The sequence below is a fragment of the Xyrauchen texanus genome, chromosome 21, assembly GCF_025860055.1.
Source record: "Xyrauchen texanus isolate HMW12.3.18 chromosome 21, RBS_HiC_50CHRs, whole genome shotgun sequence".
Lineage (NCBI taxonomy): Eukaryota > Metazoa > Chordata > Actinopteri > Cypriniformes > Catostomidae > Xyrauchen > Xyrauchen texanus.
In genome coordinates this window covers 32122439-32142819 of record NC_068296.1, presented here as the reverse complement: position 1 = coordinate 32142819, position 20381 = coordinate 32122439, and the positions used below count along the sequence as shown (strand labels likewise).

Here is a 20381-nt window from a genome sequence, read left to right as displayed (position 1 = left end):
TTCAGTACAATCAACTTGAAAAAGTGCATGTACCATTATATGACCCCTTTAAGGTCAATAATAGGTTGAAAATGGCAAAATAAAAGTAATAGCTTTCTCTAGAAACTCATCAGTCAGTCATTGTTTTGAGGAATGTATACAAAGCTTGAAATGTCATACAAAGATGTCTTCAAAGACAAAGGACAACTGGCTCTGACAAGGACAGAAAGAGATGTAGAAGGCCTGATGTACAACTAAACAGGAGAATAAGTACATCAGAGTCTCTAGTTTGAGAAATAGATGCCTCACATGGCCTCAGTTGGCAGCTTCATTGAATTATACCCGCTCAACACCAGTTTATAACATTTGGCTTATTGGTCGCTTCCACCTAAGAGAGCCCCTCCCTGGTTTTGCATTGAACAGGAAGTTCTTGCTCCTATTTTGCCATTGCAAAGCCTTGCTATCAAACTAATCTGAAATAAAGTTACACCCTGTTATCTCGCATTTGCACTCAGTATGGACAAAAGTGCCGTGAGTGTTTAATTCAGACATTTAATTAAATAAATAAAGCATATGGCTGAACCATAAATTATGTATTAATAAGTCCTCTTTCTGCTAGTCAGAGTGGATTGTGAGGGGGTTACTACACTCGGTGACCTATATGAGAGTGGAGTGTTGAGATCTTTTGGAAATTTGGTTCAACATTTTGGGATTCCTAGATCTTAGGTCTATTGGCTAGTTGATTTTATGAACGTTCCATGATTGTCAGACGTCACTGGTGGGCGATGGTATTTCCGGTCTAACGTTACGTTAGCTTCATCGACGACGCCGGTAACTGTCAGGTAAGACTAGGACCAGATAAACATGGCTTTCTACACCAGATCTCTTCAACATCTGCCAAGGATAACGATAAACGACGTACACCGAATAATTCAAGCGTCATCATCGGCTCCCAAGAGCAAGAGGGAAAAGGGTTTCAAGATATACGTCTCTTCATTCATTGACAATTATGAAGTTAAGTTATGCTATGTCTTTAGCTAGCTGTAGCCCTAACGTTAGCGATGATTCAAGGTGAAGTTAGGCTAGAAAGTAACCTTTACAAAATACTTATTAAACGATTAATTTTAGTTGTTGGTCACATGTGGTTTATTATATGTTCATTTTACTATCTGACATTGAATAAATGTATGGGCGTTTCTTCAACAAGGGGCACTTTTAGGCTTGTGAAGTTGAATAAAAAAACTTGTTCAAAAGTCACGTAACACCGTCTCATAAGTTTAAATAATTTGTTTAGTTTTAAGGTCTGTAAGAGGACAAACTTAGATTACAAGAGAAGTTATGAGACTGTGTTAGTCTCATAACTAAGAAGTTATGAGTTATTCTGTTTTTAAATAACAGCATTGAAATGTCATTTCCACCACATCTCTATGCTGTTATTTAAAAACAGAATAACTTATGTCAGTCAAGAATTGTCTAGGATCATTTTTGTAACTAGTTTTATCAGTTTTTCCACAATGTACAATAATTATACATTTGTCAATGAGATAAATTAACTGCCCTAAGGACCAAACGGTGAACTGTACACCTGTCACACTCTGAAATGTAATATTGGTTTGGGCAAGAGCTTATTAGAAAATAAATGACTTGCATTTTTATATTAAGTAGAGCATGATCTCGTAAATTGTGGATACATTTTTAATGTGTGATGAGAACTTTTTAAATATTTATAAAAAATGTGGGTGGTGATGGAAATGACAGGGTGGTGGAAATGACAATGAATTAACGTGAATGTAGAGAAACAGTGGAGATGTTTATTAGAAAAACAATTAAACTCATCACACTCAGTAAACTCAATTCACAAAGCCATTAAACATAACCACAACTGTTTTTAGTGTAGTGCTGAGTTTGATGTATACAACTGATTTGTCTCACAGATGAACGGTTACAGTGCATGTAAATAACTGACACAACTTATGGCAAGGCAAAAATATAAGCAATAAATGATGCAACAAAATTGAATTTTCATTCATCCAAATGAAATCAATTAATATAAAAGTATAATTTAGAAAGAAAAATAATATTATAATCTAAATATTAAAAGTATTGTAATGTATTATAATATTATAATATAAAAAGTATTACACAAATCTACTCTTGCAATCCATATCAATTGTACTTTGGTCATATTTTTAAAAATGACATTTATGGTTACAAAGTACATAAAAGTGTCCATAGTCTAAGAATCACCCATATACTAATGACTTGTGTTGTTCAGTTACATGTATTGACAGTATTTGGTTATCCCCAGTATCAAGTAAAGACAGACAGGGAGAGTCAGCATCCGTGCTACCTGTCATAGATCTTTGAGGAAACATGAGAAACCTCACACCATCAGAGTAGGATGAAAGACAGTTCAGTTGTTCGTCTGATCTAACCAGTTCTGTTCCAGTTATGTTCTGGGGCTTCAATTTGGCAATGATGGGTTAAACTGGCAAACAAATGTATAATTACCTAAACAAGTTGAACATCTTAGACAACTATCTAGCTAGCCAAACGTTTGAAGTAGGTAACACTATGATGACACTTGCCTGCCCTATTAGTGTTCTAGTAGACCTACCATTCCTATATGAAACCCCAGAAGCTGGTTGTTCACACAGTTGCTTTGCTGTTTATATTGTGTTGTGTTTAACTTACTTTCTTACTAACCCTAAAGTAACCTCATTCTCTAACTCATAGTAGCTAACTTGAAAAATAATGCAAAATGCACTTTTGACTTTGAGATATCTGATCAGTTTGTGATCTCTGCTGATTATAACACACTTTTTTGTTTTTTAAAAGATTGTCCTTGAAGACTCCACTCCTGTTCAGCTCTATGAGGTTGAGTGCTCCTGTGTGGCTGGCAGAGCCTTAATCATAATGTTGCATTACTGTATCAGACTGTACAAAACATGTGTTTGTGTGAAAATCAATGTAAATAGTTCTCTTTAAGAAATGCACATGTATGTACATAAACAACAAACCTATACAAGGTACCTTTTGTTATTATGAATTCAGTGTTAGTAGTTATTAGATTACATTAAATTTTAATGTCATTTAACAGAGTACAGGTACAGAGCCAATGAAATGCAGTTGACATCCAACCAGAAGTGCAAAGAAGCATTAAAGTACTGTTGAGTACTGTATTATGTGCAGTTATGTGGACTAGTTATCTACAAACTCATAACTCATACAAAATGTCAAACGTTGCACCACAATGTTTATTTACATAGTTCATCATTACAAATCTATACAATGTTACAATTATAGGAGCCATGTTATTGTTGAGTGTAGTATGACAGCTTGTGTCTTTGTATAATAAATGTCTGAATTAACGCATGTATTTGTGTTCCTCCTGGCAGTGTAAAAGACAATAAATGACAAATGTAAACATTGTCAATATTTCAGACAATTTTCTGAAAAGTATATCACAAGATACAAAAAAAACAAACAGCATAGTAAATTACAAACTATATAAGCAGTATATGGAAGCTCATAGAGAAAAATACAGTCCTTGGCGCTGGTAAACAAAAATTGTTCCACTCAAAAAGACATGGCACAGCTCCTTGAACACGTTTTCAGCGTCCTGTGGTTGTTATGATGAAATCTTCTAGCTTAAAATGTCGACTGCAGACCCGGGTGTTATCAGTAGGAGTGAAGTTCTCGCGTCTTACCTCAGGCTGATGCGGAAAACGATGAAAACTTACTTCAGAATTATACCTCGATGAAATGGTACATCGAGGAACTCTACAATGTAATTTAGGGTTGCTAATTTGATACTGATATGTAAGACGTTTCTTATTTACTGTTAACATTTTACATACGGTACTCACTGATAGCTTGCCACTCACTCTTCACCAACATCTACATCGTAAATACCGGTATTAACCTAAACCGGAAGTCCCCCCGCCCACCACGCAGATTTCGAACGTTCGTCGCGTCACCCTGTGCACAGAGCGAATAGGTATTTACAACTGCGCCACCTGCACTGTATTGTTTTTGGGAGTAGCACACACACACCTAAAGTGGCAGATAGTCTGGAAGAGGTGATTACTGCTTTTGGAAAAGGTCATGAGGCATCAGTGTATTACTCCCTGCTAATTCAGAGTCTGAGGGTCGGAGCTTTAACTTATATCAAGAGATTATGGGAGAAAGATTAAAGGTGCTATATATAAGATTGACAACAAGCGTTTGAAATGGGTACTGCAGTCCAAATTCAAAATATTGTAGAGTTGTCTGACCCGCCCCAGACTCTAAGCCCATGCGGGTTGCCAGAATGAGGACACACATGGCTGCAGCACGCAATGTTGTTTGCCTGCAAACTTGTTCAAATCTGACAACCCGGCGGTGTCGAAATACTAGTGGTGAGTGGGCAGTGGGCGGGATCACACAGGCCAAAACATAAACTGAAATTACGGCCCAGAATGGAAAATTCAAAGTAGAAAAGACTGGCTGTAGCATTGTTATCGGAGAAGTCAGTATTTCAACTTAGCATGTTTCATAATTCTCTAATTAAATATTATGGTCATTAAATTATTTTGTAGAGTAAAAATATATTACATATAGCACCTTTAAACTTGGTATTGGAGGAGGGAGTATGGGCTAGGATTTTAGAAAATGTCAAGTCTGCATCTAGAGATGCAAGGGTGCGCCTTATGCAATTCAAGATTTTACATTGATTCTATTGGACCCCCTCTATATATTGTATAGGCTTGGTTTAAAGACACACCCACCTGCTGGCGATGCCAATCAGAAGATGGAGACACAACCCATGTTTTGTGTTAAGATCCAAGAATTTTGGTTGAAAGTTCAGAGTTGTATGTGTGACGTTTTGGGCACTCAAATTCTACTTTGCCCCAGACTCTGTATTTTGGATGATGGGGTGGTCATAAATTTGGGGGCTAAACACCTAAAAAAAAATGGGTTCTGACCAGTATTGGCAGACAAATAATTTTAAGGGGATGGAAGTCGGAAGGTGCGCTCTCGTTTCTGGAGTGGTGTGCTGAGATGAGAAGGGTGGCAGCTTTCTACGAGGTGGCAAGTAGAAGGCTGGGGTTTGGGGACTTGTTTGTTAGGAAGTGGGCATTTTGGGGAGGGGATGTGGAGAGAGAAGTTTAGTTTAATTATCATTTATGCTTATTTTTTTAAAACATTTTTCTTCCTTTTTTTAATTGTGTGTGTGTGTATTATGATATTTGACCACAGGGGAGTTCGCTGGGGGTCAGGGTTGGGTTGGTGATTTTGGCGTGGGATATTAGTGGGGGTTAAATGTTAAATGCTGATTCAGTGTGTATGTGTTGTGTTTTTGTCTGTTGTGTATTTTTGAATCAATAAAAAAAAATTATTGGAGAAAGTATACTATGGAATCAAAATTCGGCACTACACCAGTTAGAATGAGTGAATTATATGACTTGTTTAAACTGTTTTCCTATCAGTTAATGTCATCGGCCTTGCTCATTACCTTAATTTTGCATTGCAGGTAAACACCTATAATATCTTTTCTTACCGGCTTATCCAATATGTGCAAGTGCTGTGTGCTTGAATGTTTATGTTTTGCCGTCATTAGAGAATAATCTGATCAAGTTGATTTTTGGTAGTTTTCTGCATATTTGTTCTCAACACTCAATCTTCCAGTGCTGATTTTTTTTTGTTGCTTAAACAATTTGATGATATATATCGTGGCCACGATATAAAGTGTCAACTGATAGAGATTGTGCTGTATCATGCATATCGCTATGTAAATATACATGTGTGTGCAGTGTGGGCTTATCTATCAGTTGAGAGAATTGAAGAAACATGGGACAAATTTAATGACCGTCATTGGGCGTTTGGCACTTTAAAAGTGCTAAAAGTTCTTCTCATCTGACACACGAATGTTTCATGTGACTGTGGCGTGCGCTGTCTCTGGAGCTCGTGAATCGAGCAGGCTTTCCGATAGTTGTGCTCCAGAGACAGAGCTCAGAGCAGGATCACTCACGCTACTCAATCATTTTGGACCAAGAAATCCCCAAATGGGGAACGAAATATCTAAAGAATGGGATGACTCCCAAACAGGTCAAGAAAATGAAGAGTAGTGTGTTATTAAAACAGGTGCGACATCTGTGGTTCTCACTACGATAATCACTCGTAATACATGCAATCTGTTTTACCTCCTCAAAATGAAAAGAATATTATGAAAGCCAAAAGGTAAACACTGCATTAATTCAATCATTTATTTATTTATCAAGAAGTGATATTTATTAGATTTTTTTTACTTATGTTTTATTTTCTTTGTCGCATTGCTTTGAGAATATCTTGAGTTTCTTGAGCAAAGTTTATAATAATAATAATAGTAATACAAATAAAATTATTAATAATAATAATAATATTGATAAACAAAATGTTAAACTGAAATGTGGCATACTGTTATATTTAGCATTTTAGTAAGGCTAACTTTTATTTACTTTGACATTGTCTTGTTACAAATAAAGAGGAAGTAGTTTTTATTTATTAAGTATTTAATTCACTGACTGGAGTTCCAAAAATAGTCATTACAATATGGTTATTTTATTTATAAACCCATTTTTATTGATTTTCCTGAAAACATTTACTATATTGTGATATATATATCGCTATCATTATATAAAATTACTCGTATTATGATATAAGATTTTGTTCATATCACCCACTTCTAGTTTAGACCATTTATGATCTTGCCCCTATAAAGGAAAAGCATTTAAGGCATTTACATGACCTTACACATTGTCAGCTGAAGCAGAATCTGTTTATGAACCTGCATGTAAATGTGCTGTAGCAAACAAAAAAACAATGACAGGGCAGACACTCTGTCCTAAAGATCAGATGTGAAAAAACAAATCATAATTTGGTGCTGTGTGAACAAAGCCTGTAAACACAGAGACCTTAGTTATTTTACTTGATTGTATGTAATGCACTTAATGGCCAGTGGGTGGCACCAGTTAATAGAGCCTTGAGGGTCCAAGTCAGAGAAGCACACGAGAGTAGAATGTAAACTCTTTTCCATTCCTCTGAGAAGTGGTCTGTAATGCTTTCATCTGAGGTCACGTGAACATCTGAGCTGTAAACAGATCTCTTACATCAACAAAAGCTAAAGAAAGCATGAAATACAACATGTCGTCCCATGGTGCAAATCTTGCTGAAAGATGAGCAATGCCACACCCTCATGTTTGCAGGCAGTTCGTTATGTAAATAAATGGCACTCCCTATCAAACGCTTGACTCCACCTTGATGTGTTGATGCACTGGCGTTCTCGCCCCCTGTCCCCACCCTAGTTGAAACCCATTGTCATCACTCACCTAAAACCCACCAGCCTTCCAGGGCTTTCCCCTGCTTCTGCGTCAGGCAGTGAAGAAGAGGTGTTGAGAGAAACATAGGCAGGGAAGCAGAGTTAGGTAGTACTTTTATTGCATGCCTCAGAGCTGGAGGGAAAAGCAGCACAGTTAGATCAGATCAAGACCTCATCTGACGTACATAAAAGAGCTGGAAGATAACAGTTACTTGAAGCACTTGAACTGGTGCAACTTGGATACCTTCCTTCTAAGGTACATTCTCACTTCTAAGGGCTGGAGAGAGTGGTCGGGAGAGACTCAACTGTTAAAGCGATCATTTAAGAGTTCAGTGTTTAGGGTTCTTCAACTGTGCAAGAACTTCATCCAGATTTTCTGCTACAATCCTCGAGGTAAGTGGAAAATCAATATGTTTTGTCATGGAAAATACTTCTGCTATGTGTGCATGTTGTGTATTACACTTTTTGATAATATGAAAATGTAGCAGATCTTCTATTCCCCTAAATGGCAATGATCGCAGAACACTTACATTACATGCGTCATTTAACATAAGCAATTTGCTAAATCTATGAGAATCATCTTAAATAATTCTAAAAAGGAAATGTAGTTTTTGTTTGTATTTATATGGAGAAAAGACAAAAATTGTATACAATAAAATTTTATAAAATTGAATAAAATTGTAACAAATGAAAATATGCAAAATGATTAGTCTAGGGTAATCAGAACTCTTACAATTCTTTAAGAGCCTAATTTGTCTCACTAACAAATGTATACATTGAGCAAATTGCCTCTGCCATTCCCTCCTACTGCCAACACATACTGCAGTGTTGCATTAGATCTGAAATAGTTTAGGAAATTAACTGGCATTCAAGGCTCGCTTCTTCCAAAAAGTTTCTCTGTGTTGCAATTGTGGTGAAGGATGCCACAAGGCATTTTCCATCTCCTACGCAACATGTAAGTCCTCTTACGTAAAGTAAATTCCCAACCATGATCCTTTTGCCAAGGCAGCTGTGCACAAGTCGCTCTTTTATTTTGAGATGACTTTTAATTTGTTACGAGGTTGGCACAACCTTGCTATGTAAAACATGCCTCTCTGGAACAATCTAAACTTTCCTGTTTCACCAATATTAATGATACTATATTAGTTCAGGCAAAAATGAAAATTCAGTCATTTATTTACTTTCTTGTTCCAAAGATTTTCTACTGTGGAACAGAGAAGGAGATATATTGGAACAAAAATGGGGGTATAAAGCATGATCTTCACTTTGATTCGGTCAATCCTCTGGATAAGTGTGTTGCATCAGTAGGGGGTGTTTCGAATTACTGTGAAATCCTGTCAGCATTCAACAAAGACCATCAAAATGCTTCTTGTCTTTAACACATTGATGATGTATTCAGCGATATGCAGATTTTAATCCTTTATTCACTAAACTTTCCACTAAGAGCTGCTGATGGAAAACATGCCCCACTCTTTTCAGTATACGAACATAAGTTATGAGTGAGTGTTTGTGGACCCAGAGTTGGGTGTGCGTAAGTGTTTCCAAAATGAGCACCAATTTTCCAGACAAGTATGGACAATACACTGTATTTACCCTGTGGGCTGAAAAGAGTCTCTTAAGGTAATTTATTTGCAGGTAAAGAAAAGGCTAACCAATTTTTAATGCGAACAAGGCTTTCTGACCAAAAAACTGGTTTTATTCAGCTAAGCAAGCTAAAACATTTGAAGATGTTGCTTCTAGTATTTGCTTTACAATTTCTTTTCCCGTTTTTTTCCAGGTAAATTTAAAAATCATACAAGGTCACTTATTAAACAAGGAAAAGGCCAGAGATTTAAAGTTATATACTAATAATCATACCCTATAATTTGCAAAAATCACTCCATAGATAAACACTCCAAACCTTGAAGCCAGAACATTTGGTCCTTTATATAAATACAGTAAAAAAAAAAAAAGCTAGTCTTCACAGCCATCCCAGAGGACACATAAATTGTCCAAAACAAAACCATAAATTAACTGCAAAGGAAACTTTGAGTAGTCACAAGATGTCACGCTGGGGACGGAAGAATGTCAAGAAGGCCCCTGAGGTGATCAGGACAGTCACTGAGGGCCTCAAGTCACTCTACAGAAAGAAGCTTCTGCCACTGGAGCAGTACTATGACTTCCATGATTTCCACTCACCGAGTCTGGAGGACGCTGACTTCGACAACAAACCCATGGTGCTAGTGGTTGGCCAGTACTCTACTGGAAAGACCACCTTCATCAAGTAAGACTCTGCATAAATCATAGAATCTCATGACTCCAGGTCTTTTTCAGGGTTTTAAAGCAGAGATGTGTTTGACAGAAGATTAAACATGCCTAGAAGTTGTACTAGTCCACTCATGGTTTAGGAACTTGGGAGATGGTGTTACAGTGAGTGTGTGTTATTCTAAAAGTAATAACACCAGATGAATTGTGGTTGTACTGTGTGTGAGACGTCTCTGCATTTTTTCCTCTTATTTAATGTTGGACTGAGCCCACTATTCAATTGAAGGATTGATTTTTAGGTCATTAATTGAATGGAAAGAATTGTATTTACTTAAAGACCCCATGAAATGACTATTTATTACCCGCACACTTTTTAAGCCATCTTGGTTCCGTAAATATTTTTTCATTTATTTCTTTGGTAGGGATTTCATAAAATCCTTCATAAAAGACAAAGACAAAAATATATGAGACTGTGTACTTAACCACTTCAATAAGGTAATGAACTACAATCCCATGAAGCATAGCAAATGATGTAAACAGAAAAAAATAAAACTATTGATTTCAAAGTTGTTGGTATCAATATACTTAGAGATTATTGTAAAATATTTAGAAATATACAGATATATAAGTAGTTTGAGAGTGCAGGGAGACTGGCTTGAATGCATTGTTGCTTGTTTAGATCTTTAGTGGATCTTGGGTATTGTAGTTCTTAACCAGGAATTTCACAATTAAACACGATTTTAAAAAAATGTAGATGAAGTATTGTGGACTGATGGCTTCAACAAAAGCAAATACCATTGAGTAACAACCTCGAAACTCATGGTAGTCTTAAGAGGTTTATAAGTTATCGTCACAAATCAATTCGCCTATGGGGAACATTAATGTGATTTTTAATTCCGGAACTTTGCTAATTGCAATAGTTATTCGGAGGAAGGTGGTATTTACAAATTAGGGAAGGGAATGCTCTAATTCTAGAGAACATTTTACTGGACATAAATCTGTATATACTCGTGAGGTCAAGATGAATCACCAATATTTTTGGTCAGTTTGTTCAGAGAAAGACTGTAAATGTTAAATGTGTTTATATGCTAAAATTGTATTGCATCAAATTTAAGAAGTGCACATGCATAGCCTCAAAGCTAACAGAATAAAAGCCACAAAAATAAAAGATTTGATGTAATGGGCACAATAAACTGAAATGTTCCACAGTGTTTTGAGATCAAATCACATATACAGTAAATATACCAAGTTATTAATGGTAAGTAATGGTAACCATGGCTTTGTTCTGTCAACACAGGTATTTGCTGGAACAGGAGGTGCCTGGGAGTCGCATAGGGCCAGAGCCTACCACCGACTGCTTCACTGCTATCATGCACGGAGATGTGGAGGGGCTCATTCCTGGAAATGCCCTTATAGTGGATCCCAATAAACCCTTTCGCAAGCTTAATCCCTTCGGAAACACCTTCCTCAACAGGTGAATAGATAAATGCTGATGTTACACTGGGCCGCTATTTACGACACAAGATTCAGTGAGGTTGATTCAGAGCAGTGTGGTTTATGTGAGTGAATGTGTCGACTGATCTACTTGTTACACTGGGCAAGCAGGGAAGATAACAGAGAAACAGTGTGTTAGTTCTTACTGTATGGAATTTCTAGTGTCTGTGCCAACTTTCTAAGGGAGGAGGAACTTTCCTTATTTGTGGAAAAACTGTGGAAGGGAGAGATATCACAGAGAGGGTAATGAGCGCTTATGCGCCTACAGGGGAGCCATGACGTGAGATGCTTTGAAGGGGTTAGAGTTCATCACATGTTAAAGAGGAGGCAAGAAGTCCCAACTTGTTGTTTAGAGTTTGTTCTCACAAAACCAAACTAGATTTTTTAAAATTTTCTTAAGATAATGTGGTTTCTATGACTCTAGGGTGTTGTTTGTGGTTGCTAAGGTGTTCTGAGTAGTTTGGCTGGACCCCAAATCTCAATGATATTTTGGTCCAAAGATGTGTGTTTCTTCAACTTTGTCACTTTTAGCACTGTGGATTTCTTGAAAGAAACATTTTGTTGAAAAATCAACAGTTATGCACACACACCATAGGAGATCAGAGGCGCAAAAACTATATATGCAAGGTATGCAATGCATAGGGGCGTCATGTAAAGGACGTTCGTTTTAATATTAATTAACCCCTAGGACATGAAAGTGCCCTAAGTTGGAGAAACACCCAAATATGTCTTGGGTTGTAGAAGTCTATGTTATTTGTTCACCCAGTGTGTGGTCTGCCAGGCAATCGCTTAGAAAAATAAAAGCACCTGAACACCTCAACAAGATGTATGATTTGAAGTATCTTTTATATATCGCAAATCGTTCTGGAAGAGTTACATTCAGAAGTTACACTCAGGGTTTTAGGTTTAGGGGTTTGTTCAGCTCCCTAACCCTAATTAGGGATCCCAAGTATAAACCAATAAAAATAGTGATTGCCTTAGCAAGCACGATTCATTTGGTGAAGAAAGTGGTAGAGAGAGGGTAGAGCCATGGCAATAGTGAGAGCAAACAAAGCTAAAGTTCAAGTCCATGTCATTGCTCAAGTCGAGTCCTCTTGTTAGCCTGGCAAAGAGAATTACAACATAATTAGGTCGAAGATGTCTATCAACACCAGAGGAGGTGCAGTTTTGAGTGCCACACTTTCCGAAGAGACTCCCTCATATCAGTTTTCCTCTGGTCTCTCATGGTGTATTTTTGCAAACATGTATTGAGAATGTCTTTTCTCCGACTTCCTGTCCAGGGAAACAGTCCACACGTTAAAATCATTTACAGCAGGAAGTGGCTGTGTTTTTCTGTGGCACAGATCATTAGTGGCAGGTATTGTTTGATTTTGGCAGCACTGGTAATTTTCCCTCAGGAAGCACTGTGTGTTTCAAGCAGCACTTCCACACAATGGACCAGTTAGGGAGGAGTGATGCTAGAAGTCTCCTTGTTAGATCACGTACAGAAAAGCAGTTGTAATAGAAGCACTGAAAAAATCTTTCAGCTTTTCTCAGGGGGGCATTTGTTTCAACAAAAGAGCTCTTGAATGTTCAATAATGACGTTGTGCACTTTTAAGATACAGTATCACATGGCAACTGCTTGATGTTAATACGAATTAGCACAAAACAGCTGCCAGTTCACAAACAAAATGTGCAATGCTGAATTATTACAGCCTACAGTGGGGTCCAAAAGACTGAGACCACATTGACAATTTGGGATTTCAATTCAAATTTAAACCTAAAAATAAAAAGTTATGTGATGTAAAATAAATAAGAAATGTTTGAAATTCTGCACTATTTGTAGGTCACTAATCAAATAAGCAAATCTGTGACATTGGCCATGTTAGCTCTGTGCGAAAGGTCAGATTTCCTTGCTCCCACTGAAGCACACAAGATTCTCTTTGGAACATTTTCAAATCAGGCTGGATAACATGGGTCATTTGGTTGTGTCATGCCAGCACAAATGCATGCTGCCATTAAAGCAAAAAGGGGACATACCAAATACTAAAGAAATTCGTGCACATTTTTCAATTAAACTTTTCATTCAAATTGTTAAGATGGTAACATAATGTTTCAAACCACAATAATGAGAATTTAGTTTTTTCACTGAATGCAATACAAAATCTCTTTAATCTGTTTTCCATCAGATTCCAGTGTGCACAACTGCCCAATCAGGTCCTGGAAAGCATCAGCATCATTGACACTCCAGGCATCCTGTCCGGGGCCAAACAGAGAGTTAGCCGAGGTGAGACCCTCTAAAGAAGGGATTGGGTGGGGGAGCATCCATTCTTCTCACAGTATCTCTTTACAATAAGGTGGTGTAAGTTGTAGGGGAATATAGTTATACCCAGTAAAGAGACCAGTTTGAACAATGAAGACCAGGATTCAAAGTTGAAGTTTCAATCGAGAGAAAGAGTTTACTGAAGAAAAAGTTCTCCAAATTCCCAAAGGCAAAGACAGAAACAGAAAATCAGTTGAGGCTCTAACCTCGAACTAATTCAAAACAACCTTAATTATAGGCATTTTCTAATGAGGTGATGTCATCTTTACCGGCTTCTGGGTTAATCATAAAGATATTTATGGAAACTATCCAAATATGGTGAACTGTTCATTTATGCAGATGTTGTTATTTAGAAACATATCATTAATTAGCTGGATCCACGAAGACTCAGTTGGTCTGCAAATACAGGTCAAAGGTTATTGTAAATCCGACAGGATTTTTCTCATTTTAGACCTGGGGCCAGAGGGTGACTGATTATTTCACCCGATCACCTGGCTCCATCACTCCAACAATTCTTGTAATCGATTTAGATAAAGACTATAGGAGAGATTGAGAAATAAAAAGAAGGAAAAAGAAAATGCTGCAGAAAGAAGAGACTGTATATTAATATTTACTTAATATTGATTGTCATCGAGACCAGGCTGAATGTTATAATTTTCTGCTAGAACAAACATTGAGATAACTCACAGCTCTCACATACACAAGTTGTAGGTGGAAGTGTACAGAAGGTTTATTCTTTACCTAAAACTTAAACACAATAAAACTCTTTACTTTGATCAATGATCTGTTTCCAAGAGTTCCAAAACCACAGGATTGGCCACATTATGCAATTTCACTGACAAGTGCCATCTCTCATCAGACATTTTTGTATCACTTCAAGTTTGTTTACCTTTACTTTAGGCGTGACCGGAAGCACATTGTGTCAGCAGTGTGGAAGACCCAGGTTTTAATCCAGCATTGAAAGAAGGAAATAATCTCATTTGTAGTGACGAGCACAATTCGGAGTTTGAATTTTTCTCTCTAACATTAAATTTTTACTTCACTGCCCTTACAAAAATTGAGAGTTCATGGCAAATTTGCCACAAACTTGCAGCAAATTGTCCATTCTTGCCAAAGATTTGTTGGAGGTTCACCACTACCGGCGAAGAGTTGCAAACTTCTGGCAAACATTTGTGGCAAATCAAAAGCTAATTTGCATTTGAAAATTACAAGCGGCAAAATTTCTGCAGATTTCACCCTGAAAATGGAACTTACATGTGCCCATACACCCAATAACACTTACTGCTTTTTCCACTGGGGCTGTGTTTGAAATTCCGGTAAGCACAGACCGGTTTTAGCTACAGAAAAGTCTGATTTCACTATGAGATCAATCTCTTTTGACTCGTCTTTCCTTTTCAGTGAGGTTACAGTAGGGCACTTACAATGGAAGTGAATGGGGCCAATTTTTAGAGTGTTTAAATTAGAGTTGGGGTATACGAATGCACTTGGACTTGTCACAGACTTGGATGCATTTTTACTCGGGCTTGAGTTTCTGACTTGGGTTTTTTTTTTCAAAAAGAGTCTAAAAAAGAGTCTATGGCATTTGTGATGTAATGAAAAACAAACAAACAAAAAAATATTGTATCATAGGGTGACCATACGTACTCTTTTCTCCACATGACCTCATTTTCAGACATGAAAAAGCATCCAGCCGGGATTTCAAAATTGCTTCTAAATGTCCTGGATTTGGCTTTGTCTTCATATTGATGTGCTCTCTACTGTTAGTACTATCATACATTCTGTGTATTTGATACTTCGCATCAGTTTTCACCCGTATATGTCCTTATGTGTGATTATTCTGGCTGAGAGCAGCAGTGCGCCCTCTTTCAAAGTACTTTTTTAGCTCTCTCGCCAGGTGTGTTGTGTCGCTCTCATCCAGAAATATCAATATTAAAAGTACACTTTAAAAAGTACGTTCCCCAACTCTGCAAATTATTAAAAGAACACGTTTTATCAGACAAACACTTACTACGCAAAGACATTTCTAACTGAAAATGTTGACTATATCGAGACAAAATCGAATTTACTATGTATCAGGATACACATCATTTGTTTTTTTATATTGACAAATTGTTTTTCTTAGTTGTGAAGGTTAAAATAAGCTTAAAATATTGATGTTGAATTTAAGGTTACAATTTTAATTCAGATTCTTGAACAGATTCATTCAGACTCGACTTGGACTCAACCTGTTATGGCCCTTGAGTCAGACTTGAGTCAGACTTGGCACCTTTTGGACTCAGACTCGATTGTTTAAAAACTCTGACATGACTAAGGGGAACCCGAACCCAACACTAGTTTAAAGGCAGAAATATGAAGCTTATAATTTTATAAAAGCTCTTGCATTAATTCTACTGTTAAAACATATGTATTTTTTCCTTTATCTTGTATCAGTTCATGTGCACTTCAGGATATGTATTGTTGTGAAAGTGAATGAAAGTCATTGTTGTTGTAGTGCATAGTTGTTTATTTCACCAGTATGTACAACAAGTCATATAAAAATATTTGTTTTAAAAAAAGTAATGTGACTCTATCAGACCGGTTTGGAAACTTCTCTAATTCTCTCTAATGATTATTAGTCTTCCTGAAATTATAGATTTTGTGCATGAAAATAGTTGTTACAATGTGTCCATCAAAAGTTGTAATTCTAAATCAGACTAATCTGAACTACCAGTCTGAATCCACTGACATTCTTTTCAAAAATGTAATTAGCGCCAGAAGGACCCCGAGAAATAATAGATATTGGATCCTAATTGGTGCTGTTGTAAATTAAAGGTCTGAGACCTGTTTCAGATTGAATAGCTGTATGTAAAATATTTAGGTTCTCCCGCAAAGGACATTGTTGAGTAATCTTAGTTTATCAGTGTTTGACCTCTCTGGTCAATGTCTGCTCTTCCTCACATATTTTCCTGCCTTAGAGCAGTTGAAACAAATGTGATGCACAGAGTGGGAGAGTGAGCTATTAAGGTGTGTCAGGGAGAGGAAAGGGAAGGAATGTAAAGGCATGACAATTATTGGAGGATGTAGGAGGTTCTGGGGTAATGGAGAGAGAAGGTCAACTGTAATCCAAACTATTTTAGTATACTTTTTTACACACTGTTTGCCCAGATTCTCTTATAAAATTGTTACACAACTAATATGATCTTAGTATATGGATATAGTCTAATTAGAGTGCAACAGAAGGGTCCTTCAATTAAAATCCCATTAATTAGCTCCCATTCATAGCAATAATGTATAAAACTTTCAAGACGTACCTACTATGAGCTCCCAGATTGTTAAGCAATTGTGTATGCTTCTGTATAAGCCACAAGTGTAATTCTAATACATTTTTTCAAAATTGTGTTTAATTGCTGAATTCCTGGTGAAGAACTACACTACCCATAATCCTAAAGAGAGCTCCACCAATCAGAGAAGTTGCTTTATCAATGAAACAGGAAATGCACCAAAATAGCTCAGCAGTGACCAGCCAATCTCATAAAGTATTGCGAATGATGCAGTCAAGTCAGTCTCCCTGCTCTCTCAGACAACTTATACTGTATATATTTAAATATTTTGCAATAAACTTAAGAGACTTTGTTTTTTAAACTTATAATCAATGATTTTGCAGTAAGACGCTTTACAGTGTATTGAAGTAAAGTATTATTTGAATATACTATTTGCAATTCATCATGGGATGAGTACTTCATAGACTCAGAGTTGAAGTTAAGTACACAGTCTTGTACCTATCTGTTCAATAAAACATGATGGTCTTCTACTTCCTGCTTCTTTATGGTAGGATATGACTTCCCAGCAGTTCTCCGCTGGTTTGCTGAGCGCGTGGACCGGATCATCCTTCTCTTTGATGCCCACAAGCTGGAGATCTCAGATGAATTCTCAGAGGCCATCGGGGCCCTCAGGGGCAACGAAGACAAACTCCGTGTTGTGCTGAACAAGGCTGATATGGTTGATACCCAGCAGCTCATGCGAGTGTACGGAGCTTTGATGTGGTCTCTTGGGAAAGTGTTTGGTACTCCTGAAGTTCTGAGAGTTTACATCGGGTCCTTCTGGTCTGAGCCACTTATGGTGACCGATAACCGCAAGTTATTTGAGATGGAGGAGGAAGATCTGTTCACTGATATCCAGAATCTGCCGCGCAACGCAGCCCTGCGTAAACTTAATGACCTTGTCAAGAGGGCTCGTCTTGTGAGGGTAAGTTATCAAAAGAGTTCATATACACTACATGGCCAAAAGGACAGTATGTGGACCCACACTTCCTATTTTCATGTTTGGCTATTGCATAGTTCACTGAAGAGTGTTCTTCATGTTACGACATACAATGACATTCTAGAGAATTTGATGCTTCCAACTTTGTTGCAGCAGTTTGGGGAAGGACCATTTCTGTTTCAGTATGGCAATGCCCCTTTGCACCAAGTGAGGTCGAAAAGAAATGATTTACTGAGTCTGGTGTGGAAAATCTTGAGTGGTCTAAAATGAAAAATAAAAACCTAGACCTGAACCCCAATTCACCTTTGGGATGAATTGTAATGCCAAGTGTGAGCCAGGCACTACTGGCCAAGGTCATCAATGCATGACCTCACTGATACTCTTGTGTATGAATTAGAGCAAATTGCCACAGCAATGATTCAACAATTAGTGGAAAGCCTTCCCTGAATAGTGGAAGCTGTTATAGAAGCAAAGGAAGGGATTAATACCCATGGTTTAGAAAATAAAAGTGCATTAAGCATATACGTTTGGGTGTCCACATATTTTTGTTATCATTGATGATGTTGTGTTGGAACTATGGTGGAAGGTAAGATAACTTGAATGCTAACAATCTACAAGTATGGCAATCTTGTATTGTAGCGATTTGTTTGTTAATTTGCTAGGCCGTTGTTCATCAGACCCATGGAAAACATCTGAAATGTGTGCTTTACTCATAGGTACATGCCCATATCATCAGTTACTTGAAGCAGGAGATGCCTTCTGTCTTCAGGAAGGACAATAAAAAAAAGAACCTGATCTACCAGCTCCCAGTCATATTCTCCAAGATCCAGCTACAGCATCATATCTCCCCTGGAGACTTTCCTGATTGTGCTAAGATGCAGGTTAGTGTTGTAACCACCTGGTCCTTGCTTTGACGTTAAAACACTGTTTCACTTTTCTTGCTTGACAAAGGGTGTCGACCACTTATTGGCATTCTTTTATCACTTAGGAGCAACTAATGGCACATGACTTCACCAAATTCAAAGCCCTGAAACCTAACCTGATAGCAATGCTGGATGAGCTAATGTCCATCGATATTGCCAAACTGATGCCACTTCTCAGGCAGGAAGAAATAGAGGGTGGTTTCCAACATGGGGTCCAAGGCGGGGCCTTCTTGGGAACTCGTGCTGGACCCTTTGTGGAAGGCGACCCCTTTGGTGAGAATGCAGATGAAAATGGTGAGGTGGGTGAGGAAGATGAGGAATGGATTGTAACAAAGGATAAGCCCAAGTATGATGAGATCTTCTACAACCTGTCACCAAACGAGGGCAAACTGAGTGGCACCAAAGCCAAAGATTGGATGGTGAGCACAAGGCTGCCTAACTCCGTGTTGGGCCGCATCTGGAAGCTCTCGGATGTGGACCGTGATGGCATGCTGGATGATGAGGAGTTTGCCCTGGCGAGCCACCTGATTGAAGTGAAACTGGAGGGCCATGGGTTGCCCCCTGAGTTGCCTGCCCGTCTAGTGCCACCATCCAAGCGTCGACAAAAAGGCTCTGATGCTTAGACAAAGCGAGAATACACAAGGCCGACAAGTCTTCAACAGATTCCATTGTCCGCACCTCCTGCATGCTCTATGCTCCATTTTGGTCCACAGCAGCTGCAGTGCATCTCCTTTTTCCTGTTTTTTTTTATTTTGTTGTTTTTTTGGTGCAGTTTTGCCATTTTGTAACACGTAATCAGTCTCAATTTGTATTTTCGCTCAAAATTTCAAAGATTCTCAGCTGGAAGCCAAAGAACATTGAGATAAACCAAAGATTGGTCTCAGTCATTTGGAAGGAATGTAGCATGTGTCAGCCATTTATATTTTTGACGGGAACATTACACGTCAATATGAAATGAACTACAGAAATGCTACACACATTACTAATTTTATAGCATGTTGTGGATCCTGACCTGAGAAATTGCAAACTGACTTTTGTAGATAATTGTCATTAATTTGCCTCATTCAGTGTTGAAATCTGTAGACATAGCATTACATACCTTACATGGCTTTTCCATGTAGCTTTTAGTTTGTAGCTAAATAAATATCAGAATGTGAAGTTTAGGCAAGCCTTCAACTCTAAAACTCTTCTTTTGTTTTTTTTTTTATAAATACATTTTCTTGCATGCTTCTCCCTTTGCCTCTGACATGGAAAAGTGAATATACTGTATGTTATTATTTTTTTGTTGCTGTGGTTCCTCTTCTTTGTATTGAATGAGCTCAATTCACACTATGAACAAATGTCACAGAATTTATATAAATGTAAAATTATACATGTTAATGTAAACAAAATGTGGAAATTTCTTACTGACTACTGTAAACATTTTCACTGACTGCTTCAGTAAACCAATGTTATCACAGTAAATATACTAAGCTTAATAAAGACCCATTGACTGCTGCTTTTTGGTATGAAAAGATATTTTTACAAATTATACACAGAGTTAACACTGAATATGCTTACAAAATGCCGATCAAATTCAAAAAAAGGAGAATTTTGGAAATTTCCACAAATATGGAACAAACTGGTTTAACATTTCTTTTTTAAATGATTCAAGGCACAAAATTCATTGGCCTTAATGAAGACTCATTTTAGAATAAACCTCTAATTCTGTTACTGGCAACCCTCCATTATTATATTTCTTCTGCTTTTTTATCTACTGTTAATCTCTAGAAAATAATTAAATTACAAAAATTCGAGTTTTAAACTGTATAGACATATTCCACATTTGTGTAACATGATCGCAAATGTTGCAAACTATAA

At 37.4% G+C, this 20381-nt stretch overlaps 1 protein-coding gene across 1 annotated transcript; it reads left to right on the top strand.

The window, feature by feature from the left end:
* Window positions 1-7300: 7300 nt before the first annotated feature.
* LOC127661540 (EH domain-containing protein 2-like) lies at window positions 7301-20018 on the top strand. Its single transcript, XM_052152294.1, has 7 exons — window positions 7301-7711; window positions 9096-9581; window positions 10860-11036; window positions 13226-13323; window positions 17171-17583; window positions 18315-18479; window positions 18587-20018. The coding sequence occupies exons 2-7, from the start codon at window positions 9361-9363 to the stop codon at window positions 19142-19144; spliced, it is 1632 nt and encodes a 543-aa protein (XP_052008254.1). The 5' UTR covers window positions 7301-7711; window positions 9096-9360; the 3' UTR covers window positions 19145-20018.
* The last annotated feature ends 363 nt before the right edge of the window (window positions 20019-20381 follow it).